At 43.5% G+C, this 26,936-nt stretch overlaps 1 protein-coding gene and 1 long non-coding RNA gene across 16 annotated transcripts in view; one reads left to right on the forward strand and one right to left on the reverse strand.

Annotated features, from left to right (window-relative positions):
* The window catches only part of LOC108175821 (uncharacterized), a 265,995-nt gene that overhangs the window by 145,614 nt on the left and 93,445 nt on the right, over positions 1 to 26,936 (reverse strand). The window lies entirely within an intron of this gene.
* On the forward strand, positions 7,966 to 25,261 carry LOC108178566 (uncharacterized). Of its 2 annotated transcripts, XR_011383721.1 has the most exons (10): positions 7,966 to 8,065; positions 10,728 to 10,862; positions 16,179 to 16,249; positions 17,373 to 18,628; positions 19,094 to 19,118; positions 19,757 to 19,810; positions 21,826 to 21,872; positions 22,285 to 22,361; positions 22,442 to 22,530; positions 24,171 to 25,261. XR_011383721.1 is itself a non-coding variant. In XM_051841940.2 (5 exons), the coding sequence occupies exons 1-5, from the start codon at positions 19,687 to 19,689 to the stop codon at positions 24,251 to 24,253; spliced, it is 420 nt and encodes a 139-aa protein (XP_051697900.2). In that variant the 5' UTR covers positions 19,483 to 19,686; the 3' UTR covers positions 24,254 to 25,261. The 2 variants fall into 2 exon arrangements, 1 of the variants encoding a protein (XP_051697900.2); XM_051841940.2 differs by lacking the exons at positions 7,966 to 8,065; positions 10,728 to 10,862; positions 16,179 to 16,249; positions 17,373 to 18,628; positions 19,094 to 19,118 and having other exon boundaries at positions 19,483 to 19,810.

The following is a 26,936-nucleotide window of genomic DNA, read 5'->3' on the forward strand; positions in this document are numbered from 1 at the left end:
AGGGAAAGAAAGAACACCTACCAGTAAAAGAGCATGGGAAGCTCAAAGCATATACTAGAAAATATTTCCGGGAAAATGGCAGGGCAAAGTCACTACGCATCAATAGTCACATTGAACATTAATGGTCTGAATTCTTCAGTTAAAAGACACCGTTTAGCTGACTGGCTCACAGAACACAACCCAACTATTTGTTGCCTACAAGAAACACATCTCTCTAACAAAGAGGCATGCAGACTGAAAGTGAAAGGTTGGAAAAAGATATTCCATGCCAACAGAAACCCAAAAAAAGCAGGTGTAGCCATATTAATATCAGACAAAATAAACTTTACCACAAAAACTGTTAAGAGAGACAAAGAGGGACACTATATAATGATTAAGGGTTCAATTCAACAGGAAGATGTAACTATTATAAATGTATATGCACCTAATTACAGGGCACCGGTCTATTTAAAAGATATGTTAAGGGACTTAAAGGGAGATTTAGATTCCAATACAATAGTACTGGGGGACTTCAATACTCCACTCTCAGAAATAGACAGATCATCCGGACAGAACATCAACAAGGAAACAGCAGATTTAATTGACACTATTGCCCAAATGGATCTAACAGATATCTACAGAACTTTCAACCCTACATCTACAGACTTCACATTCTTCTCAGCAGCGCATGGAACCTTCTCTAGGATTGACCACATACTAGGCCATAAAGCAAGTCTCAGCAAATTTAAAAGAATTAGAATCATACCATGCAGCTTCTCAGACCACAGCGGGATGAAGCTGGAAATTAGCAACTCAGGAAACCCCAGAAAGTATGCAAACACATGGAGACTGAACAACATGCTCCTGAATGAACACTGGGTCATTCAAGAAATCAAAAGAGAAATCAAAAACTTTCTGGAAGTAAATGAAGACAACAACACAACATATCAAAACTTATGGGATACAGCAAAAGCAGTATTGAGAGGCAAATTTATAGCAATAGGTGCCTATACCAAGAAATTAGAAAGGTACCAAATAAATGAGCTTTCAGCGCACCTCAAGGACCTAGAAAAACTGCAGCAAACCAAACCCAAATCTAGTAGGAGAAGAGAAATAATTAAAACCAGAGAATAAATTAACAGGATTGAATCCAAAAAAACATTACAAAAAATCAGCCAAGCGAGAAGCTGGTTTTTTGAAAAAATAAACAAAATTGACACCCCATTGGCCCAACTAACTAAAAAAAGAAGAGAAAAGACCCAAATCAATAAAATCAGAGATGAAAAAGGAAACGTAACAACAGACACCACAGAAATAAAAAGAATCATCAGAAATTACTACAAGGACCTGTATGCCAGCAAACAGGAAAACCTATCAGAAATGGATAGATTCCTGGACACATGCAATCTACCAAAATTGAACCATGAAGACATCGAAAACCTAAATAGACCCATAACTGAAACAGAAATTGAAACAGTAATAAAGGCCCTCCCAACAAAGAAAAGCCCAGGACCAGATGGATTCACTGCTGAATTCTACCAGACATTTAAAGAAGAACTAATCCCATTTCTTCTCAAACTATTCAGAACAATCGAAAAAGAGGGAATCCTCCCAAATTCTTTCTATGAAGCCAGCATCACCTTAATCCCTAAGCCAGAGAAAGATGCAGCACTGAAAGAAAATTACAGACCAATATCCCTGATGAACATAGACGCAAAAATCCTCAATAAAATTCTGGCCAATAGAATACAACAACACATCAGGAAAATCATCCACCCAGACCAAGTGGGATTCATCCCTGGTATGCAGGGATGGTTCAACATTCGCAAATCAATCAATGTGATTCACCACATTAACAGACTGCAGAAGAAAAACCATATGATTATCTCAATTGATGCAGAGAAAGCATTTGATAAAATTCAACACCCTTTCATGATGAAAACTCTAAGCAAATTGGATATAGAAGGAACATTCCTCAATATAATCAAAGCAATTTATAAAAAACCCACAGCCAGCATCCTATTGAATGGGGAAAAGTTGGAAGCATTTCCACTGAAATCTGGCACCAGGCAGGGATGCCCACTCTCACCACTGCTATTTAACATAGTTCTGGAAGTTTTAGCCAGAGCCATCAGACAAGAAAAAGAAATCAAAGGAATACAAATCAAGAAGGAAGAAGTCAAACTATCCCTCTTTGCAGACGATATGATTCTGTACTTAGAGGATCCAAAGAACTCTACTAAGAGACTATTGGAACTCATAGAGGAGTTTGGCAAAGTGGCAGGATATAAAATCAATGCACAAAAATCAACAGCCTTTGTATACACAAGCAATGCCATGACTGAGAAAGAGCTGCTAAGATCAATCCCATTCACAATACCTACAAAAACAATCAAATACCTTGGAATAAACTTAACCAAGGACGTTAAAGATCTCTACGATGAAAATTACAAAACCTTAAAGAAAGAAATAGAAGAGGATACCAAAAAATGGAAAAATCTTCCATGCTCATGGATTGGAAGAATCAACATCATCAAAATGTCCATTCTCCCAAAAGCAATTTATAGATTCAATGCAATCCCAGTCAAGATACCAAAGACATTCTTCGCAGATCTAGAAAAAATGATGCTGAAATTCATATGGAGGCACAAGAGACCTCGAATAGCTAAAGCAATCTTGTACAACAAAAACAAAGCCGAAGGCATCACAATACCAGACTTCAGGACATACTACAGGGCAGTTGTAATCAAAACAGCATGGTACTGGTACAGAAACAGATGGATAGACCAATGGAACAGAATTGAAACACCAGAAATCAACCCAAACATCTACAGCCAACTTATATTTGATCAAGGATCTAAAACTAATTCCTGGAGCAAGGACAGTCTATTCAATAAATGGTGCTGGGAAAACTGGATTTCCACGTGCAGAATCATGAAGCAAGACCCCTACCTTACACCTTACACAAAAATCCACTCAACGTGGATTAAAGACCTAAATCTTCGTCCTGACACCATTAAGTTATTAGAGAACATTGGAGAAACCCTTCAAGATATTGGCACAGGCAAAGAATTTCTGGAAAAGACCCGGGAGGCACAGACAGTCAAAGCCAAAATCAACTATTGGGATTGCATCAAATTGAGAAGTTTCTGTACTGCAAAAGAAACAGTCAGGAGAGTGAAGAGACAACCGACAGAATGGGAAAAAATATTTGCAAACTATGCAACAGATAAAGGGTTAATAACCAGAATCTACAAAGAGATCAAGAAACTCCACAAAAACAAAACCAACAACCCACTTAAGAGATGGGCCAAGGACTTCAATAGACATTTTTCAAAAGAGGAAATCCAAATGGCCAACAGGCACATGAAAAAATGTTCAAGGTCACTAGCAATCAGGGAAATGCAAATCAAAACCACAATGAGGTTTCACCTCACCCCGGTTAGAATGGCTCACATACAGAAATCTACCAACAACAGATGCTGGCGAGGATGTAGGGAAAAAGGGACACTAACCCACTGTTGGTGGGAATGCAAACTGGTCAAGCCACTATGGAAATCAGTCTGGAGATTCCTCAGAAACCTGAAGATAACCCTACCGTTCGACCCAGCCATCCCACTCCTTGGAATTTACCCAAAGGAATTTAAATTGATAAACAAAAAAGCGGTCTGCACCCTAATGTTTATTGCAGCACAATTCACAATAGCCAAGACCTGGAACCAACCTAAATGCCCATCAACGGTAGACTGGATAAAGAAATTATGGGATATGTATTCTTTAGAGTACTATACCGCAGTAAGAAACAACGAAATCCAGTCATTTGCAACAAAATGGAGGAATCTGGAACACATCATGCTGAGTGAAGTAAGCCAGTCCCAAAGGGACAAATACCATATGTTCTCCCTGATCGGTAACAACTGACTGAACACCAAAAAGGAAACCTCCTGAAGTGAAATGGACACTATGAGAAATGGTGACTTGATCAGCATAGCCCTGACTGCTAATGGACAACTTAATACATTATCCCTCATAGTATTTTTTTTTGTCTGTTCTACTTAATATGACTGGTTTAATTCTGTAATTATCACACAGTTATTCTTAAGTGTTGAAAATTAACTGAAATGTGATCCCTGTTAAACATAAGAGTGGGAATAAGAGAGGGAAGAGATGTATAATTTGGGGCATGCTCGGGCTGACTTGCCCCAATTGGTAGAGTTGGAAACATACCAGGGGATTCCAATTCAATCCCATCAAGGTGGCATGTGCCAATGCCATCTCACTATTCCAAGTGATCAATTTCAGTTCACAATTGATCATAATGAAAGGACTAAGAGTCAAAGGGAGCACATAAACAAGTCTAGTATCTGCTAACACCAACCGATAGAATAAATAAAGGGGAGAGTGATCCAACATGGGAAGTGAGATACTCAGCAGACTCATAGAATGGCGGATGTCCTAAATAGCACTCTGGCCTCAGAATCAGCCCTAAAGGCACTCGGATCTGGCTGAAAAGCCCATGAGAGTATTTCAGGCATGGAAAGCCAAGACACTCTGGCAAAAAGATCTCTGTGAGTGAGATCCCAGTGGAAAGAACAGGTCTTCAAAGAGGGAGGTGCCTTTCTCTGAAGGGAGGAGAGAACCTCCACTTTGACTATGACCGTGTCTAAACAAGATAAGAGTCGGAGAACTCAAGGGGCTTCCATAGCCTTGGAAACTCATAACTGGTGCATAGGGAGATTACTGATGCCATAAACAGGAGTGTCAATTGGTAAAGTCAACAACAGGAGTCACTGTGCACTTACTCCTCATGTAGGATCTCTGTCCTTAACGTGCTGTACACTGAGGCTTAATGCTATAACGAGTACTCAAACAGTATATTTCACTTTGTGTTTCTATGGGGGTGCAAACGACTGAAATCTTTACTTAATGTACACTAAACTGATCTTCTGTAAAAAAAAAAAAAAAAAAAAAAGAAAGAAATTATCAATTCCCAACTTGACTCTCACTGGGATTAAACATGACAATAGGTCTGATCTGATTTCATCATCATTTAAAAAAAATCATCTATTATTTTTCACTTTATGTTTCTGTGTGGGAGCAAACTGTTGAAATACTTACTTAAGGTATACTAAGCTGATCTTCTGTATATTAAGATAATCGAAAATGAATCTTGATGTGAATGGAAGGGGAGAGGGAGTGGGAAAGGGGAGGGTTGTTGGTGGGAGGGACGGTATGGGGGGGAAGCCATTGTAACACATGAGTCGTACTTTGGAAATTTATATTCATTAAATAAAAGATTAAAAAAAAAAGAAATTATGGGACATGTACTCTATAGAATACTATACAGCAGTAAAAAACAATGAAATCCGGTCATTTGCAACAAAATGGAGAAACCTGGAAAACATCATGCTGAGTGAAATAAGCCAGTCCCAAATGGACAAATGTCGTATGTTCTCCCTGATCAGTGACAACTAACTGAGCATCAAAAAGGAAACCTGATGAAGTGAAATGGACACTATAAGAAGCAGTGACTTGATCAGCCCTTATCATCACTGTTGATGTACAATTTACTACTACATCCCTTTTAGTATTTTTGTTTGTTATACTTAATACCATTGGTTGAGCTATGTAATTAACACACGATTATTCTTAGGTGTTTAAAGTTAACTGAAAAGTGATCTCTGTTAAATATAAGAGTGGGAATAAGAGAGGGAGGGGATGTACAATTTGGGACATGCTTAAGCTGACTTGCCCCAAGTGGTAGAGCTAGAAATGTGCCAGGGGGCCGGCGCCGCGGCTCACTAGGCTAATCCTCCACCTAGCGGCGCCGGCACACCGGGTTCTAGTCCTGGTTGGGGCACTGGATTCTGTCCCAGTTGCCCCTCTTCCAGGCCAGCTCTCTGCTATGGCCAGGGAGTGCAGTGGAGGATGGCCCAGGTGCTTGGGCCCTGCACCCCATGGGAGACCAGGAAAAGCACCTGGCTCCTGGCTCCTGCCATCGGATCAGCACAGCGCGCCGGCCGCAGCGGCCATTGGAGGGTGAACCAACGGCAAAGGAAGACCTTTCTCTCTGTCTCTCTCTCTCACTGTCCACTCTGCCTGTCAAAAAATAAATAAATAAATAAAGATTCATTTATAAAAAAAAAAAGAAAGAAATGTGCCAGGGGATTCCAATACAATCCCATCAAGGTGGCATGTACCAATGCCACCTCACTCGTCCAAGTGATCTATTTCAGTTCACAATTGATTGCACTGATAGGTCTAAGAGTCAAAGGGACCACGTAACCAAGACTAGCATCTGCTAATACTAACTGATAGAATAAAAAAGGGAGAGAACGATCCAACATGGGAAGCGGGATACACAACAGACTCATAGAATGGCACTTGTCCTAAACAGCACTCTGGCCTCAGAATCAGCCCTTAATGCATTTGGATCTGGCTGAAGAGCCCTTGAGAGTAGTTTAGGCATGGAAAGCCAAGACACTCTGGCAAAAAAAAAAAAAACTAAATAAAAGATCTCTGTGAGTGAGATCCCAGTGGAAAGAACAGGCCATCAAAGAAGGGCCTTCTCTGAAGGGAGGTGAAAACTTCCACTTTGACTATGGCCTTGTTGACATAAGGGCAAAGTTGGCGAGCTCAGGGGGCTTCCATGGCCTTTGCAACTCATGACTAGAGCCTGGGGCGATTGCTGACACCTTAAACAAGAGTGTCAATTTGTTAATCAACAACAGAAGTCACTGTGCACTTATTCCCCATGTAGGATCTCTGTCCTTAATGTGTAGTTCAATGTGAATTAATGATATGACTAGTGCTCAAACAATATTGGCAATTTGTGTTCTGTGTGGGGGCAAACTGATGAAAGCTTTACTTAATATATACTAAATTGATCTTCTGTATATAAAGATAATCAAAAATGAATCTTGTTGTGAATTGAATGGGAGAGGAAGTGAGAGATGGGAGGGTTGTGGGTGGGTGGGAAGTTATGGGGGGGGAAAAGCCATTGTAATCCATAAACTATACTTTGGAAATTTATATCTACTAAATAAAAGTTTAAAAAAACAATAAGCTTACCTTATAAAATGGAAATAAATTATCTAATATTCATGTTAGACTTGGAAAAGCAAGAACAAACCATTCCCAAAATTAATAGGAGGTGAGAAATCAAGAGAATCAGAGAAGAGCAAACGAAGCTCAAACAAAACTAACAACTCTTAAAATCAAAAAAAGGAAAAGATGGTTTTTGAAAAATAAGCAAAACAGGTAAATCTTTAGCCAACTAACAAAGAAAACAGAGAAAAAAACTAAAATAAATAAAATTAGAGATGAAAAATGATACCACAGAAACATAAAGAATTACAAGTAACTCCTGTGAATGACTTTGTGCTATCCACTTAGAAAACCTTGAAGAGATAGATGAATTCCTGGGTGCATGCTATCTGCCAATATTACTTCAAGAAGATATAGAAAACCATAACAATGTGATTGAAGCAGTACCTAAAGTCTCCTGTCAAAGAAAGGTCCAGAACCTGATGTCTTCACAACTGAATTCTACAGAACATTTATTTAGACAGGAACCAACTCCAATACTTTGCAAATTATTCCAAAACGCTAAAAGAATTAAAGAAAGAATGAGCTTCAAATGTCACAGAAGAGGAAACCAAATATCCATGTTTGCAGATGACATGATTGTACAGTGCTAAGTCATGCCTACATTCAAACTGTTACCATCAACGATATTGGAAACAGATCCTTTTAAGTCACTTTACTTACTTCACAAGGAGGGGATGATAATGTGTGGGTCTTGGAGTCAGTTTTGGAAACAAAACTTGGACTCTAAAATGACCATGCTTAGACACTGAAAAATGTGTGTGTAGATAGCAGTACAGCATCACCTACAGTGCGGCATGGCTCACTTTGAAAATTCCATGGTGTCCTGTCACCAGGGTAACAAGGTGAGTGACATCATCCTGCCATTCCAACTGTCACTCCCTTGAGCTGAAAGGTTCAAACTTGAGTGTGGTGGGAACGTGCGTATCATCCTATCCAGAGTGGTCCACGATGGGAAATCTCAACTGCTGTCCAGCAGGTAGGCCACACTGACCTCCACAATGCTGCTTCTCCACTGGCCACTTACCTTCTGCTTAATCACTCTCCTCATGGACTGTCATTTCCCCATTCCAGGCTGTCTACAGATTTATAAAACATTTGGTCATCGAATTATTCAGTTTCTACTTTTGATGCTTCGGTTAAGTTTGTTGTTTCAAAATATTTCCTAAATTTAGAAAAATAATTTCCAATGCCAAGTTTGTTCACACCTTATCCAGAGAATGATGATAGGAAAGAAACTCACACTACTGTCATCAAGCCAGGAAAATTTCAGACCAAACACAACACAGACATCACACAAAAAGGCACTTTCAAGCCAGCCTCTTCTGTCTGTAGAGGTCGCCATCTGAGACCAAGTCTGTAAGAACAGTCTGAACCCAGATATATTTTTGTCACATTGGAAAGAAACTGGGATTTCAGGGTGGGGTGGATAAACACATGAACCCTGCTGTTTGGGGGTTACAGGGAAACGGGGAGGAGGGACAGTGCCGTTGGTCAGTGGGGCAGACATCTGAAGACTGAGAAAGGGGGCCTGCCTGATAGTCCTCAGGCAGCATCATGGGTTGTATGGGGCAAGCCTGGCGATAGATGAACCTCACCGATGGGAGAGGGAACTGTGTATGCTGTCCCTGCAGGGTCTAGAGAAAGGTGAAGAGTTCCTAGGGACTGGGTTTTGGTGAGAAGTCATGGGCATGAAGGTGCACACAGACCTAGTACAGCCAGCCTTTTGTCATACAGGGATTTGAGACTGCTCAGCCACTTTCTCTGAAGGACAGATATTAAGTTTTCTGTGGCATTAAAACATACATCTGAGACAGGGTAAATTATAAAGGAAGAAGACACCCAAGTTCAGGATTCTCAAATCTAGGAGTCAAAGATCAGGTGCCCATATCAAGGGTCCCATGTTGTGTCCCATCATTGTGGAAAAGTAGAAGAGCAAGCAGAGTGACAGAAGAGAGACAGGGAGAGGGGTTGGGCTTGTGTTCTAGTGACTCTCCCCAGTATTAACCAATTCAGTACTGAGAGAACCACACGAACTCCCTTCAACAATCTGTTCCCAAATTCCCCATCCCCCAACACCACAACAATGGAATGGCCCCATTTTGGGTGAATTTCTGTTCAGTGTTCATGCAGCGTTGGCCATGGCTGAGAAGTCGATGCTTGCCTCACCCTCACATGGCAGTTGCTGTGGAATTTCCTGAGTTTTGAGCCAGCTTTAAAACCAAACACACCACTGGCCCTGTGGGGTCACCTGGCCATGGGGAAGGCTGAGCCATCGACAGTGTGAATATGCGGGGCCAGGATGGGTGTAAGTTTGGGTTTCTCCAGACCCTCAGAGAGGATGTCCTGGAGGAAAGAGTCCTATTTTAAGCCAGGAAAAGAAACCTGGAGGGAGAGATCTGAGTCATGATTTCTCTTGTCTCCAGAACTTTGCCCTGAGCAAGACTGTTCCCAAGGAAATCCTGCCATGGAAGATGTCAGAAAGCAACTGAGGGTGCTTAGTCCAGGGTTCTAGCAAAGACACTCATGGTCCTCTGTCCCCCAGGGAACCAATGGTGAGACTGTCCCAGATCCATGATTTGTCAGTTATAAGAATGTGGACAACTCACTGAGAGTCTCTAATTTTCAATTTGCTTAATAGTAAATCAACATGGAGCAGACACAGATCTGCCCATAGCTTGGGGCTGTGTGGGGAGCATGGGAATGAGAGATTCTCCATGAGCTGTAAAACTTTCTATGCATGGAAGAAGGGAGAGCAATTTCCGTCCTGTCCTCCTCTGTGGTCACGTATCCTCCCTGCATTCAGTCACGACCAGTGATCAGCTTATTCTTCCTGGCATTTGAAGACTGAAGAATTTCAGACAATTATGCAGCACTGGGGCCAGCGCCGTGGTGCACTAGGTTAATCCTCCGCCTGCAGAGCCAGCATCCCATATGGGCGCCAGGTTCTAGTCCCAGCTGCTCCTCTTCCAGTCCAGCTCTCTGCTGTGGCCTGGGAAGGCAGTGGAGGATGGTCCAAGTGCTTGGCCCCTGCACCCCCATGGGAGACCAGGAGGAGGCACCTGGCTCCTGGCTTCAGATCGGTGTAGCTCTGGCCGTTGCAGCCATCTGGGGAGTAAGCCAATGGAAGGAAGACCTCTCTCTCTCTCTCTCTCTCTCTCTCTCTCTCTCTCTCATTGTCTGTAACTCTACCCGTCAAATAAACAATTAAAAAATCTTTTAAAAAAATTATGCAGCACCGGACTTGATAAAGATCCACTTCTTTTTAATCTCTTGAGCTCAAACACAACACAGGCCATATCAGTATCTCCACATCTCATAACAGGGAACCTAGACAGGTGATGGGGGTCGGGAGACTCTGTGCAACTTTCCCAGGTACATGCAGCTTCCCTCTAGGGTCTGAGCCTTCAAGCACTAGTCCCTGTACTCTCATCTTAAGAAAAGTCTTTGACTACCCTATCAAACTGTTGGGTAGGAAATGTTCACCACACTGCAAGATCTGCCTAGCATCCAACTCTGATTTAGAGGATGGCTCTGCACTATTGAATGGGAAAACTGGGATGAAAGTGAGGAACTGCACACTTCCCTGTGGTCTTCTGCCGGTGGGATGTCAACAGCTGTCTATTGTCATACTGTTCCAGGATCTTGTCTAAAGAGTTTTAGACAAAAAGGAAGTCGGAGGTCAAGAACATCGACTGTCCATTCTGCACTGAAGGTCAGAAAAATCTTTGTCTTGCCAAAGAACAGGATGCCCCCAACAAAGGAATCAGTTGAAGGTACTGTGCAAATTCATTCATGAAGCTCATTCAACAATCAGGATTCTACTTTATTCAGGGTCTCATAGTTAAGACAAAACTCTTAAAAAGCTATGCTATCTGTGTCTTTCATTCCATGACTGCAAAATTAGAATTGGTCAACTCAATCAGCAGGGTGACCAGTGCAGAGGGAAGACATGCTAACAGCTTAAACTTGGGGTCACTGTTAGTAGTAACATCTCAAGCTACTGTTCAGATGTTTGGCCAATTTTCCAACATAGGCTGAAATGGACATCTTACTGAGAGAGTGCCACCAGATTTCACACCAATATTAACAACTGGAGATAAAATATGAAAACTGAACAGATAGCTCCTAAGGTTCTCATACTGGACTCCCACTTCCCTTTTTCTGATGGCACTTCCATTAGTAGGGTACATTTGTTATGGAGACTGAACCAATAAAGAAATGTTATCATTGACTCAACTCCCAAGTCTGCACTAAGGTTGGTTCTGGTGGTACAGTCCTAGGAGTTATTCATCTTTACCCATGTTTCCAGAACCCTTGAATGACCCCAGAACATGACCCTAGAACTGGTCATTTTAAATATCTGTTTAGTCATTCTTTTTCACAATTTCCTAGAGTTGGAATTAGATTTGGTAACATACATAAGAATTCTTCTGCTCCTTTTTGTGGCTTGACTGCTCAATGATTTTCATCACTGAGTTATACCCCCTTGGATAGGTGGGCCAATGTTCTTGGTCCTGGTTTCCAATTTAAGCAATCAGGAAGAAAGCCACCAGAAACAGTCATGTGGCAGGGTGCTGTGGGGACAAAGTTTTTTAAATTAATTGGGTAAACACCTAGGACTATGGCCCCTTGCTTGGATGGGGATGACATTTTTCTTGGTAAAACTGACTCTAGTTCACCAATGAATCCACATGGCCCTGACACCTTCTTTCGCCTTTTGTAGCTGTAAAGTTCTCTTCAAAGGCTCAGGCCCATGGGTTACTTTGGGTAGTTTCTGATTCTGAAGGAATTTCAGGCTTCGTTGAACCTACTTGTGGGCATACAGTATTTAAAGTACTTTTTTCTTTTCCTTTTCCTGTCCATGCCATCAGTGGTGAGGATTCCCTTCTCATTTGCAGTAGCAGACATTGTTTCTCCTCTTTTTGCCTTGTGCTTAGACAGGCGGAGGTTTCACAATCTTATGGATTTTTTCAAAAAACTAATTCATGATTTTTTGTTTTACTCTGTCCATTTCCTATTTCCTGTTAGATCCATTTCTGAGAAAATTGCCATTTTTTCATTTTTTATCTAATTTACATCAGGTTGCTTTTCTACTTACAACCTACTTTTCTAGGTTGTAAGAATCCCTTGATTTTAGATCATCATCATTTTTGAAAGTATTTCACTCAAGGGCTCCATTTTCCTTCTGAGCACTGCTTCATTGCAACCCAAAGTTGCAAAAGGGGTTTTTATTTGCTTTGTTCAAAATAGTTTAAAATGTCTATACAGTCTTCTTTGACCCATTTGTTTTGGACAGTATGTTATTTAGCTTCCATAGTTCTTGCAAAATTTGCCAAGTAATCTTCATTGCATTGATTGAACTCTATTGTATTACCATAGTTGCCTAGTGGCACAAGCTGTGTGACATACATTACTTTAAGTGAGTGGTTGTGTGACAGAGCTCATACTTTGATCTGCCTTGGAGACTTCTTCATATGAACCTGAGAAGAATGTGTTTCTCTCATGGCTGAAATGTCTCTACATGCCAATCAAAATAGTTAGTTGAGGGATAATAATTTTCTCGGGCTGCCATAACCAAGTGCCTGGTTGGTGGTCAGATTGAAGTACATGATATTTTATTTTCCCACAGGTCTGGAGATTGGGTGTCAGAAATCTAGGTTTATGCATAGTCACCCTCCCACAGAAACCCATCAGGACTAATCTTTCCTGTCTCTTCCCAGCTTCTGCTGGTTTCCTGGATATCCTGGGCCTCCTGTGTGCCTACCATAGCACCTGAATTTCTACCCCCATCATTTCATGGCATCCTTCCATCTTGGACCTGTTTCCTCATCTTGTAAAAATGCCAGACATATGGGAACAAGTCCTTGCTACTCTAATATGAATTCATATTAACTGGTTAATCCTCCAATGACTCTATGCCCAAATAAGGTCACTAATCAAATCTCAAAATGTCAATTTCACTCATGTTACTTTTTTGTACTCTGTATGTTACCACAAATTTGGGAAAACATATGATATTTGTCTTTTGGGGCCTGGTTTATTTCACTAAGCATAATGGTCTGCAGTTACATCTATATTTTTGTGAAAGACAGGACTGCATTCTTTTTATGGCTGAGTACCATTCCATCATGTATATATACACCATAATTTCTTCATCCAATCATCAGTTGATGGACATCTGGGTTGACTCCACTGTGAGTTGAGTGCTATCGACAGAGGGATACACACAACTCTTTCATTTAGTGATTTCAATTCCTTTGGGTAAATTTCCAGGAGTAGAATGGCTGGGACCTGTGGTAGATCCATTTTCAGATCTCTGAGAAATTGCCATACTGTCTTCCACAATGCTTGTACTAGTTTACCTTCCCACCGAGTATTAGGCTACTATTTTCCCCATGTCCTTGACAGCATTTTTTATTTTTTGACTTTTGGATGATAACCATTCTAACAGGGGGGAGGTAAAATCTTACTGTGATTTTTATTTGAATTTACTGACAGCAATGCTGAGCATCTTTTCATGTTTCTTTGGACCATCTGTAATTCATCTTTTGAAAAATGCTTGGTCGTATCCTTTCTCATTTCTTAACTGGGTTGCTTGTTTTGTTGCTGTTGAGCTTCTTGAGCTCTTTATATATCGTAAATAGTAATTCTTTATCAGAAGTATCATTTGCAAACATTTTCACCCATGGTGTCAGTTTGTTGAATGTTTCTTTACTCTGCAGAAGCTTCCTAGCTTGATGTAATCTCATATGTCTATTTTTGCCTTTATTGCCTGTGCTTCCCCGGTCTTAATATGAAGTCTTTGCCTATGCCAATGTGATATCAATACATTTAGATTTATATCTACATGAAATTAATCTTTTATTCTTTTCCTTTGCTAAAACATACCTTTCATTAACTCCCTTTCCAGGTTTTATTTTTGTTTTAAAGATGCACACAGAGACAGAAAGAGAGATATAAAGGGAGTCTCCCATTCACTGCATCACTCCTAAAATGCCCCTCAACTAGGCTGGGCCTGGCTGAAACTGGGAGTTGGAAACTCAGTGCAGGCCTCCTACAGGGTTAGTAGGAATCCAACCACAAGAGCCATCACATCCTGCCTTGCAGAGTGCACACTAGCAAGCACCTGGGATCAGTAGCATTATTCCAGTGTGTAACAGGAGCATTTAAGGGTGTCTAAAGCATTATGAGAAATGGCCACCACTTTGTGGGAGACTTTGTGTCATTATGGATGAGAGATGAGCTTTGTGTGAATATTTCTGTAATTATAGCAGTCTGAGGCTTCTGTGCCTCCATTCCCACTGTTCTGTTACTTTTCCAATGGCCTCTATATTTGCCTTCATACTCCTAATTATACCTGTCTCACTGCTGTCTCCATTTTAATTCACTATTATTTCATGGAGGCCCTGTTGAACTGGTGGTGAGGAGTAGGGGAAGGAAAGTTTTGTATCAACCCTTGTTTCAACTCCTTTTTAAGCCAACCCGAGTCCCTGACCTTTCCTCTTTCACCTTTCCCTAGCCTCCTATTCTCCCTATTTATTTTACTAAAACTAGTGGGGACTAGAGTTGTCTGGATGCCCCCTATCCAGTCATATAAGGTTCTGGTGGTGTCCTTGGAGGATGTGACTTTGCTATGAAGAACACCTGGGAATACTTCACAGTGCTCACTTTCCCCTGAGTATTTCCAAATGGGTATTTCCCCCTCTCCTGGGCCCACAGGGGTTCTCCTCTGACCTTCACCATGAGAATCTGGTGGACCTGTGGAGCACAAACATATGGAAGTGGGGTGACCTGGAGACTGGACCCCACTGGGTCTGTTCTCCAGCAGGTGCACACTCAGCCTCTGAGCCCATCCACACTCCCATGCATGTGCGCTGTGAGCCACAGGCTCCAGGACCCCTGCTTCAGCTACGCTGACTGCAGCTGTGCTCTCTGCACCTGTCAGCTGCAGGCAGGAATTCCAGGGCTGCAGCTTGCCCAGGGGCCTCATTTTTTGATAGATCTAAGTTGGCCTTTTTTTTTGTAAAGATTTTATTTTACTTTTTTTGAGAGAGTTACAGAGAGTGAGAGGGAGAGACAGAGAGAAAGGTCTTCCTTCTGTTGGTTCACACCCCCAAATGGCTGCAATGGCCAGAGCTGTGCCAATCAACAAAAGGATGAGTATTGACAATGTGGTATATGAACACAATGGAAGAGTTTTAATATATAAAAATGAATTAAAGTTTTATACCACACCATGGAAGGACATGGTAAAACAACACACTGCAATAAAGTAGACACAGAAAGACAAACACTGTATGTTTCTAATACAATGGCATGTCTACAATAGGCAAATTCAAAGGGACTGGAAGTACAGATTAGTTGGGGATTGAAGGAGGAGAAGGTAAAGTTCTTCCATTATAGATGCAGAGTTTAGATTGGGTATGATGACAATAGTTGGGGCACACAGGGGTGGTGCTTACACAGCACTGCCAAGTAATTCATGCCACTGAAATTTTCACTTACAAGTGATTCAGATAATAAATGTCTACTTGCCCACAGCAATTTAAAAATACCTGACAAGAAAGACAGCAAATGAAATAGCTGCTTATGTAGATTCATGGAGGTAAATGATCTTGGAACACAACAAGAAAAAAGCAGGGATTTCTACGGTCTACATTTTGGGCATTTCCATGCCCATTTTGCAAAGGAGCAATGATGGGGCATCATCAATCAATCAGTGCACTATAGCATTTGCCTATTTCTAAATTGACTATTTCATAATGATTTGGTTGCTAGTAGTAAGAAAGCCAAACTCCCTTCTCATTTCTTTCCTGCTCCTCTTCTTGGGCTTTGTCATCCACCAGGAAGGATAGCCCAGCAGTGGCACGTGTGCAGTTCCAAGCCCACATCACGTGGCCTTCCTGCTACTTGTGGGTGCAGGACTGGCTTGTCTTTTTCTTGCTCTGTTATTGAGTGCAGCACAGAACTCCTGACATTGTTCACTGCTCACAACCACCCCCACCTAGCCTAGGCCCATGTCCACAGCAAGCAAGTCTCCCCGCCGAACTCATCCACAACACCTGACAGTTACCCCATGGTTCTCCTAGCTGCTCCTGAGGACCTGGTGGAAGCGATTCCAAGAGACAGAGCAGAGGAGGAGGTCACATCTCTTGGCAAGGTATGACTGGGGTTTTTGGTCACAGAAAGAAATGTTCCTCGTATACAATCACTAGTCTTATTTATTTATTTATTTGAAAGGCAGAGTTGCACAGAGACAGGGGAAGAGAACAAAAGATCTTCCATCTAGTAGTTTACTCCCCAGATGCCTTCAAAGGCCAGAGTTGGTCCTGGCCAAAGCCAGGAGTCCAGTGCACTATCCAGATTTCCCACATGAGTGACATGGGACATTCTCCATGCCTCCCCAGGCACAACAGCATGGCATTGTATTGGAAGCTGAGCAACCAGGATGCAAACTGGCACTGCAGGATGGACTGCTGGCACTGTAGGCAGCAGTTCCGTTCACTGTGTCACAACATCAGGCCCAGGCAACGTTTTTCTCAGATATGAAAAATCTGAACGCCTATACTGCAGATGACTTCCACAATTTATTTGTGGGGGAAGCCCAGGGCATGTCTGTTGTAAAGTGAGACATGACTCAAGAGGGTCTCATAAAAGGACAGAATCAATTACAAGTGATGTGGTGCTGGGCGTTTTCCACAGGAGCAGTTCTGCATACTTTAAATATTTTATGATTTAAAAGATTTATTCATTATTTGAAAGGCAGAATAACAGAGAGACAGACAGACAAAGATCTTAAATCCTCTGGTTACCTTCCCAAATGGCTATAATGGCTGGGGCTGGGCCATGTGGAAGCCAGGAGCCTGAAACTCAATCTTGGGGGGGGTTCTCCCACTGGTTGGAAGGGACTCAAATACTTGGGACATCCTCCACTGCCTTCCCAGGTACATGAGCAGGGAACTGGCAGCAGCAGGGCAGCCTGGACTTGATTTGGTGCTCTGATATGGGATGCTTGCCTCACAGGGGGCAGCCTAACCCGGTGTGCCACAAGGCCAACCCCCAGGTTTTCATTTTCACAAATGAATGTTGCATTTGCCAACCAAAATGAACACGTAAAATGGGCTGTGAAAAGCTCACGTATTTCACACAAGTATCCTCTGTGCTTTATTTGGGGATTTGCCTCATGCACTGTATCCCATCAAGTTTCCCAAGGTCAGCACCAGGAGAAGAGACCTGTGCAAACAGTATCTGACCTCACAGTGACTTCCTTTCTCTGACTGCAGGTGGACTCAGGATCCAGTGGACACTGTACGTATTCTAGAATGCCTCAGGTGCTGAGGAACAACTGAAGGGAGGAGACACTGGGACCTTCCTGAGGGTTCTCTTCTGGAGAGCCAACCTGATTCCAGCTTCCTGGTGGATTGAAAAGATTGAGGGTGTGGTAAAACAAAAACCAGAAAGACTAGCACATAGCTACAGGCATCTGAGGCAGGCTCTGGAAATAGCTATGTCATTTACATGGTGGGGGTTTCTGTGCCCCAGTATGGTGAGTTTTTAGGAGTGAGCGTGTATGTCTTTGAAAGTGCTTGGATGTGTATATGTGTACAGACTTCCCACAGAAAAAGTGTTCCCAAATGCACAGCTCAAGGTTCAATTCTCAAAAAAACAAAAACAAAAAAGAACCTGATCACCCTCCACACTTTATGTAAGTGAGTTCATTCAACCCTCGCCCCACATGTGTCTGATGGTTAGGTCACAATTCCATGGCTTAGCTGGATATGAAACATACTCCCAACATATGTGAAAAGTATTTGATACAAATGAAAACAGTTTAAAATATATTTAGGGAGCTGGAAAGGTCAACATGATTTGATCATCACACACTGTCTGCATACAATGAATTCTTATGCTATAATCCATAAAGATACCATTTATAATGGTAATAAAAACAATAGGATCAGGAGAAAAGTTTTACATAATGCCTGGTGCTCATTTTTAAATGCTGGAATTTCACCATTTTTACGTCTTCTTTATTTACTTGTGTGGTACCTAGGGATTGGCAATAAATGAACATGTTGCTTTGCCTACAACTGAGTCCTTCTCCCACTAATGGTTGCTTTTAATTAAGTTCAGAAGCTCATAGGAGAGATGACATATTCAAATACAATAAACAGATATTGACTCCTGAGTAGTAGTGACCTTGGGAAACATCAAGACAACAGTAGCAGTTTATTTGGCTTCTAAACATGCAGGAGTCATCCCAGGACTCTTACTGAAATACAGCAACCGTGGTGGTATTGACCCCAAATAGTTCCCATGAATGAAGCTGCCTTGAGCTAGAAAGCTTAAGGCTCTGCTTCTCAGGTCTTTCAGGTTCTTCTCCTTGGCCTTAACCCTTGCCCCATGCCCATGTCCACCAATGCTCCCTGATGCACCAGTGTACTGACAGTCACCATATGTCCATCTAGTGCCCCTGGAGGATGCATGGGAGGAGCTTCCTGGTGACACGGAGGATAAAGAAACTCCAGAGTACACTGAGGTAAGGGCCCCCGCCTTCCTCTAAAACAGAAATGTTCCTTCCTTGGCTTCTTCCTTTCTCAACCAGATGAAGAGAAGAAAAATCTGACCATGGATAGGGTCCATGATACACCCTGTGCACGGTGAGGGCCACTGAGAGGGAGAGTTTATACCAACAGAGAGCTGACGCGGGACACAGGGACAAAATGACTGTCAGGACTGGACCACAGCAAGCTTTTCTCTGCAGCACTTCTCCTCTTTTGAAAGGAATTTTGTGACTTCCCACCACAGTGGACTGGAGAGACACGTCCCCCATGAAGAGCTCATGCCTGCTGGCCTGAGTGTGATCGCTCTGCTCACGTCTTTGGGTTCCCTCCATAGGACCACTCTTTCACACGGGGTTTCCCAGTGTCACCAAGGGCATTAAAGACAGGTGCAAAGGGACACAGAGTGTTCAGACCCTCATGGTGCCATTTTCTAATTACAGGTGATCTCAATACGAACAGCAAGTGGTATGTATTCGGGAATCACTTACTCCCTGTAGTATGAATAGTCCAGATGACAGCACAGATGGGACTATCTTGGGGGCTTTAGTGTGAAAGGCCACCTGATGCCCAATTCCTGCTATAACAGAGGACTAGGAGTGCGCTGGTGGGAAATTAACTTCCTCATAAAGGGTAATGATCATTTTCTGGGGTCCCTGGAAGACACTGGCTTGTGCATGGGGGTGGGCTTTATCTATGTGGGTTCCCATGTGTTACAGTTCTGAGTGTACAAGTTTGGCAGTTTGTGTGTATTACCCTAGTTATGTTCCTCTGAAGCCACTATCAGTTCTCTATAAAAAAAATCACAGAGGTGTTGCTGTATGGTTACAGGAATATGTATATAAAAAAGTGGGGGGTTTCAGATGCAGGCTGGAGGCACCGTATTTCAGTGCACTAGGGAAAGTGAGACGTTGAGAGGTGGTGCCGTCAGCTCCTCTCCCTCCCTGGAAGGCTTGAAGCTGTGGTCAATGTCTGCCTGAAGGTCAGGTCCACAGAGCCCAGGAAGGGGCTGAGAGCACAGAGAAGGGGCAGGGTCATGCTGAGCAATGCAGGGGCAGAACGGGTGAGACTCTCTGTGAACACTTACTGTGTTTGTGTCTCTCAAGATTGGGTCTTGCAGAGCGTTTCGGACTATACCAGTGACAATGAAGCCTCTTCAGGTAGGAGCAACACCCACAAAGACCAGAGGGTCAAATTAGGGCAATGCTTGGGTTATCCACTGCTTTGGACTCTGTGAGGACATAGGAACTCAGGAGGAAAAAAGACATTGTATGTAGACATCTGATTTGTTCTTTTTTATATTAATTATAGAGTAGGAAGAGGTTTTATGCCCATGGGATTGGAGCAATAGAAATTTTTAACTATCACTTCTTGCTTTATTATTTAAAACTTTACATTTTCTTTAATACCGACCACCCCCAGCTTTTCCATTGCAAAGATCAAATCCACTGCATTGTGACAGGACAGCACTACCTTCGAATTGAACACAAGAGATGTCTGGGTTTTGCACTGACCATTGTCTTCGTCCATTTCTGGACACAACGTAATACCTGAGACTCTGTAATTAATCAGGAACAGAAATTTCTTTCTTACAAGGTTGAAGGTCAAAGAGCAAGGTGCTGCCATTGTGTCTCAGTAAGGGCTCCTTGCTTCATCCTCAGCTCAGGGCAGAAGGAAGAAGAGCACCCCCACACACACACACAACCAGGGTCACTTGAGTTAAAGAATACTTGCTCTGGGCTGACTGGGGAGGCCCTAGCATCTTAGAGTTGTGAGGGCCAAGCATTACTCTGGGTTCATCTTGGCTTCTACATCTCATCCAAGTCTAGTGTTTGGAGTAGACTGTGTGACAGGCCATTATCCAAATCCTACTGGAGACACTGCATAGCTGTACAGGCTGCCCAGAGGATGTGTGTTAGGGGATCCTGGGCTGAACACACATGCGGTCCTGCTGACCTCATTGGCTGGAATGCACTGGGCTCAGTGGAGGGCCTCTGGGCAGCAGGACTGGGCATCACTGTTCCCCTCAGATGCACTGCTTCAAACACAGCCTGTTCCCCCTCCAGTCATGCCTAGCACGTTCCCTGTCCTCAGGCCTGCCAATGTCCTACTTCCCAGTCCTCCCCCTGCTCAGTGAAAACCCTAGCAAGTCCCATTTGTTGATATGGCCAAGAATACACCTGCTGTGGACACCCTGTTGCCTCCTTGGCTGACTACCAGAATTTGAACAAATTAAATTTCCTCTCCTCTTTGGGTCATCTTTTCAAGTGGATCAGGAAACATGGGATTCTTGTGATGATTAAATATTTCCAAACTCCATGAGGTAACCCCAGACATATGGGGTTGGTCCTCATTACTTTCCCAAGGCCCAACAAGCGTCCATGACACTTGTTTCCCACCTAAGAAGTGATCTATAGATATATTGCTGTGCGTGGCAATATGTTTTTTAAAGATTTATTTACTTACTTGAAAGGCAGAATTATAGACAGAGAGGGAAAAACAGAGTGAAATCTTCTATCCACTGGCTCAGTCCCCATAGAACCTCAATGAGCAGGTTGGGCCAGGCCGAATCAGGAGTCCAAAACTCCATCAGAGTCTCCCAAACAGCTGGCAGGGCCCAAGCACGAAACATCCTACACTGCTTTCTGAGGCACTTTAGCAGGGAGCTGGATCAGAAGTGGAGGAGCAGGGACACCAACCAGGGATCCCATGGAGGGGTCCCCACAGGTGGCGCTTGAACCTGCTGCACCACAATGCCAGCCCCAGGTGGCAGTATGTCTTTATCTTGGCCTCCAGAGCTCCCATATCAGACAATAATGTGATTGGTAGAAGATGACAAGGACAAAGGAAATGGACAAGAGTTATGAGACAAAATAGAGGAAGGGAAACACGAGGGATGGAAAACAATGAGTTCCATACATCGACCCCGTGGCTACCTATGGAGGAACAAGGTGACACTTCTTAGGCACAGTGATGGGAATCTGAGGGCTGGAAGAAGAAGTCAGAGTTCAGATCCTCTCACTCATTACAGAGGTGAAGCCATCTAGGCCTGGGATAGGGTATAGACATGGGGTCCAAGGTTGGCCTACATCATCCAACCAGCAGCAGGGATCCGAGTCCTCACCTCAAGTCTAACGCTCCCCTTTCCTTCTCTCTGCTCTGGTGCACACGGAAGGCAACCTGGCAGAATCTGAAAGTTATCTTGGCAGCGGCGATCTAGGGGTGAGTGATTCCTCTTTTATTTTTTCTGATTCTCTTGCTTTCTTGCTCACAAGCCCCTGGTCCTGCTTCTCCCGTGTTCCCTCCTCACCACAATGGATGATTCGCATCCTGAAGGACCTGGTGGCATCCAGGCAGTGGAGGTCCTTGCACTGTGGATGCTGATCCAGTCTCTCTGCAGCCCTCCCCTCTCCCTTCATCAGCCCTGCCCTCTCTCCTCACCCCCGGACTGCACTATGAAACGGTGCTGAGCAACCCGACTGCCCACACAGGGAACTCAGCCGGGGACAGGCAGGCAGGGTCCCAGTGTCTAAGGAGGGAGGACTCCAGGGAAGTCTGACTCTGGCCTCCATGTCCCCCAGGACAGGGCTTTTCCTTAACGCCTGTTTCAGGAAACATACTTGTCTCCTTCCAGCTGTCCACATGTTCCCTTGACGTTAACTACCCTGAAAGTCTACAGGACATGGAGGACCTCGATCAAGATCAGGAAATGTGAGTTTGGAGCAGGTAGACGGGGTCAGGGAAGTAAGGGCACATGGACTCCATTGCTTCACATTCTTTTGACACCTCAGGGAAGCCAACAAACTGGAGCCCAGAGGTGGAGAGGCTGCCATCGAGCCTGACCTGGAGAGTGATGAATGGATGTTCAGGATCCACGCAGGTGAGTGAAAGATGCACCCTGAGGTGGTCCCAGGGACACATCCCCATTCCATGGCTCCCAGGCTGAGCCCCCAGTAGCTGCTTTCATCTGAAGGAAAGGCTGGAGGTGCTAACAAGATTGGCATGCAAATGACTTCGGAGGGGGATGTTAGTTGTGTTGTTTCTGGGGAGAGCCCCCACAGCTGTTGAACATCTCCCACTACAGGGTGCATCCCCACCTGCCCAACCCAAAGTCAACAGGCAGTTTCACAGGTGTGGGGAGACACTGTGGGTCGTCCCTGACCTCTTCAAACTCAGGACAATTAGGAAGAGGGTGAGACAGAGAGAGGTGCCTTTGGGTGTCTTTTCACACCAGGAAAAGAGCCCACTGCACTCACCTTTGTATCCTTGTGGGTACCCAGCCCATCCTGACACCAAATAGGAGCCAGTACAGAACACAAGAGCTCCAGGCCTTTTGGGGACCTCAGCCTCCTTTCTTAGAGCCTTTTTTATATGTTGATTGCTTTATTTTTCTGGGTGTAAAATTTCCTATGTACCTGTCAAATTCAAACATTTGGGCCAGTGCCATGGCTCACTAGGCTAATCCTCCGCCTTGCAGCACCGGCACACCAGGTTCTAGTCCCAGTCGGAGCGCCTGATTCTGTCCCGGTTGCTCCTCTACCAGTCTAGCTCTCTGCTGTGGCCCAGGAGTGCAGTGGAGGATGGCCCAGGTCCTTGGGCCCTGCACCCGCATGGGGGAGACCAGGAGGAAGAACCTGGCTCCTGGCTTCAGATATGTGCCGTGCGCCAGCCGTAGCACACCGGCCACAGCGGCCATTGAGGGGTGAACCAACGGAAAAGGAAGACCTTTCTCTCTGCCCCTTTCTCTCTGCCTGTCAAAAAAAAAACTAAAAAACAAATTCAAACACTTGCCAGCAATTCAAGGCAAAGCTCACTTTGAAGAGTAGCAGGAGCAGGGCCCCAAGCCCCTCTGTTCTTCTCATTTGTGCTCTAATTTATACTTCAATTACAAATACACATTGGCTGTATGTCTTCAAAAGAAAGTCTTCCATCACATGTTCCACGCCAAAATATACTAAAGCAATAATGGTGGGGTTTTAATGCCACAGAATGATTCTTTGCCAATAAAATCTCTGAGATGACTTTTACAGGGAGGATAGAAAGAACTTCCACAAGATTAGGGAAGGAAACCAAAGGGCTCTGTGCAGTTGTCCATAATTAACATGCAGCTCACAGGCCCCAGACCTGTGGGGTAAGGACTGAGTGGGCAAGGTCAGGACTCCCATTCTGTGTCATCAGACCTCCTGCTCCTCACAAGACCCAGGGGTGTGGGCCTTGGATTTGTAATCCCAGGGGCCAAGAGACCTCCCCCTTCCTGTGCATCAGGTTCATTGCCAAAGTAGCCAGTCCCATGAAGGCTGCCCAGGTGAGTGCCTAGGGGAATTCACAATTGTAGGACATCCACACCCCATCCAGATGGGCCTCAGTGCCCCATGGCCCTGACTGCTGTGGAGTTCAGGACCTACGGTTACCTCCCAGGGCACAGGAGCCTTCTGAGAGCTGCACACCCACCCCACTGTCCCCACCCCAGCCTCATCCCTGTCCTCCCCACTGACCCCTGCTCCTGTGTCTTTCTTGCAGACATCTTTAGCTGCTCAGAAGTCTGCAGTGTGGAGTCCTGGCAATCAGAGGAGCTGGAGTTTCCCACACCATCGGAAACTTGAACTACACAGGAGACACAACATCAGCCACATCCCTCCTCACCAGTCCTCTGCGAGCTTTATATTAAATTCTTTCACCTAGTACTAGTTGATCTTCACATGCTTTTCTGTAAAATAAATACATCATAAGAAAACACCTTTAGCAAAGGCAGAACTTAATCAGACAGCAGTCACCCTAGGGAGTACCTCCATCATCACTCCCTCGAGAGGAATCTCATTTGGTCTTCACTGAACAAAGTCACTGCCAGGTTGGCTGTTAAAATCTGTCCTTACAGTAATGACTTTCTAGGGTTTTTGTCTCACGTCTGTTCCTTCCTCTGGAAGGGATCATGGGGTCCATCTCACCCAAGATCTCTCACAAAGACTTGGATGCCAATGTTATTTTTCACCTAATGGCAGCTTGGATGGTACAAAGTGCTTGGCTCTTCTTGAGCATCTTAAATATTGTCTTCTTTTTCCTCCCAACCCAGACCAGCTGGATCATTTTCATTCCCTTCTATGTTACTCATCCCTGTATTCTAGATCTCTGAATATTTTTCATATAATTCCCAGATTTTACTAGGCTATAAATGGCTTCACTCACTCAAAGTATGACCCAGTTTTCTGTGAAGGAGGAGTTTGAGAGCATATTGTCATTTCCGGAAACAGTCTGAATTATAATTATTAGCTTTAGATCCTTGCATTGGTTTTTCCTCTTCCAGCAATCTCATTCATACACATGCAGGTATTCAACTTCTGGTATTCCTCTCTCATCTTCTGAAATATTTGGTCAAGCTCCTATTCTGTATATTTCCTCTCTCACCTTCTGTTTCCTGAAAGGCACAGATCTGTTTGTGTTTCTTCTGGTTTGCATTTCATGGGTGATGTTAGTTTTTCCTGTTTTCCTCCTTCTTTCCTGAGTGTGCCCATTCATTTCTGAGCTTCCCTGATTCTTAGTATCCTGTCCTTCCATGCTTGGTATCATTGTCTCAACCATGTCTCCCTCATCCTGAAAACTACCCCGCCGAGAACACAAATTACACAAAGATGGAAGTATTTTCATTATCAGAGAGTACTTTCTCTCTCTTTATTACTGATTCCTCCCTCTAGTACTTTTATATGGGGACAGGCATATTGCCACCAAGATTCTGGTTTTGTTCCTTTTAATAGAAAATTTGGTTTTGGGAATTCTGCATGAGCAATAGGATTCAGAAAGACTTGTCTTACTTCACATAGCTTCTCTCAGTTGCTTTTGTGCAATGCTGAAAAACATGACACCTGATTTCTTGGCTCTGCAATTTACCATTATTCCATATGATATTCGCCTCTGAAAACCCCTTTTTCAACTTTACTGGATTATTGCTACTCCATAGGAAGGCCTGTTATATAAGGAAACAATGGCCCCCAACTTTGCAAATCTAGATTTATAAAATCCCTTTCTATGAAGAGTCAGTATCAGAATCTCTGAGATTATGCAGTTACTTTCTATGATGTCTACAAAATTCTTTTCTCTGAGTGACTGGTTAGCCTGTCTTTATCAGTCACCATTTCATTCATAGGATCATTAAGTTTTAGTTTCTTTTGGTTTCTTTGAATCACAAAATTTAGGAGCTTTTTTTATTTATATTTGTGGCATTTGAGTTTAGAATTAGTAATTTTCACTTTACTTTTACATCAGTCTTATTTCAGAAAAATTTGGTTTCAGTTACCAAAATGTTTTTTAGTTAGTTAGTTTTAGTGAGTGCTATGCATTTTGAATCCCTTAGACTATCAAACAGGTACATGCAAGATCAGGTTCACCTAGGTCCACAACTCCAGCAGAAATGAGTTTTGCCAAGTTCAAGCATAAACAGCTGGCTTACCACAATTCCTTGTGTTTGACACAGAATGGCCAAGGATCATCCTTACTGATTTGCCCTTGTTGTCCTTAAATGCACTACCTTGGAAATAAACTCTCTAAGCAAAAGTACTCTTTGAATTTTCTTTGCTGATATATAAAAATTAATGTACAGGAAAAAACTGTCATCCATATAATGTCATGAATCCAATTCCTGAGCAATTAAAGATTTACACACACACATACACACACACTACAGGATGGGTGGCTTGGAAAACAAAATGATGATCTTATACTCACAAACCAGGAGTTCATGAATGAACTCTGGCTCCCTGGAGCCTGGGGATGTTCTACTGCTCACTGTCCAGGGACACCCATTGGTGGAATGGCTGAGCCAGGTACACAGCTGCATCTTTCTTTTTCAAGATTTATTTATTTATTTGAAAGGCAGAGACAGAGAGAGAGAGAGAGAGAGAGAGAGAGAGAGATCCTCCATCTACTGGTGGTTCACTCTCCAAATGGCCATAACAGCTGGGATTGGGTCAGGCCAAAGGCAGAAGCCAGGAGCTTCATCTGAATCTCCCACGTGGGTGCAGGGGCCCAGGCACTTGGGCCATCTTCCACTGCTTTTCCAAGTGCATTAGCAAGGTGCTGGGTGGGAGGTGGAGCAGCCGGTCATAAACTGGTGGCCATATGGGATACCGGCATTGCAAGTGGCAGGATAACCTGCTGTGCCACAACACTGACCCCCACAGCTGCATCTTAGCCCTGCCCCCCACACACAAACACATACACATGGCATCGCTTGTTAGCAAAAGACAAGATTAATATCATACAAGCTCTTCAAGCCTCTGATACCCTACAAGCATG

Source organism: Oryctolagus cuniculus, chromosome 17 (assembly GCF_964237555.1).
Source record: "Oryctolagus cuniculus chromosome 17, mOryCun1.1, whole genome shotgun sequence".
NCBI lineage: Eukaryota > Metazoa > Chordata > Mammalia > Lagomorpha > Leporidae > Oryctolagus > Oryctolagus cuniculus.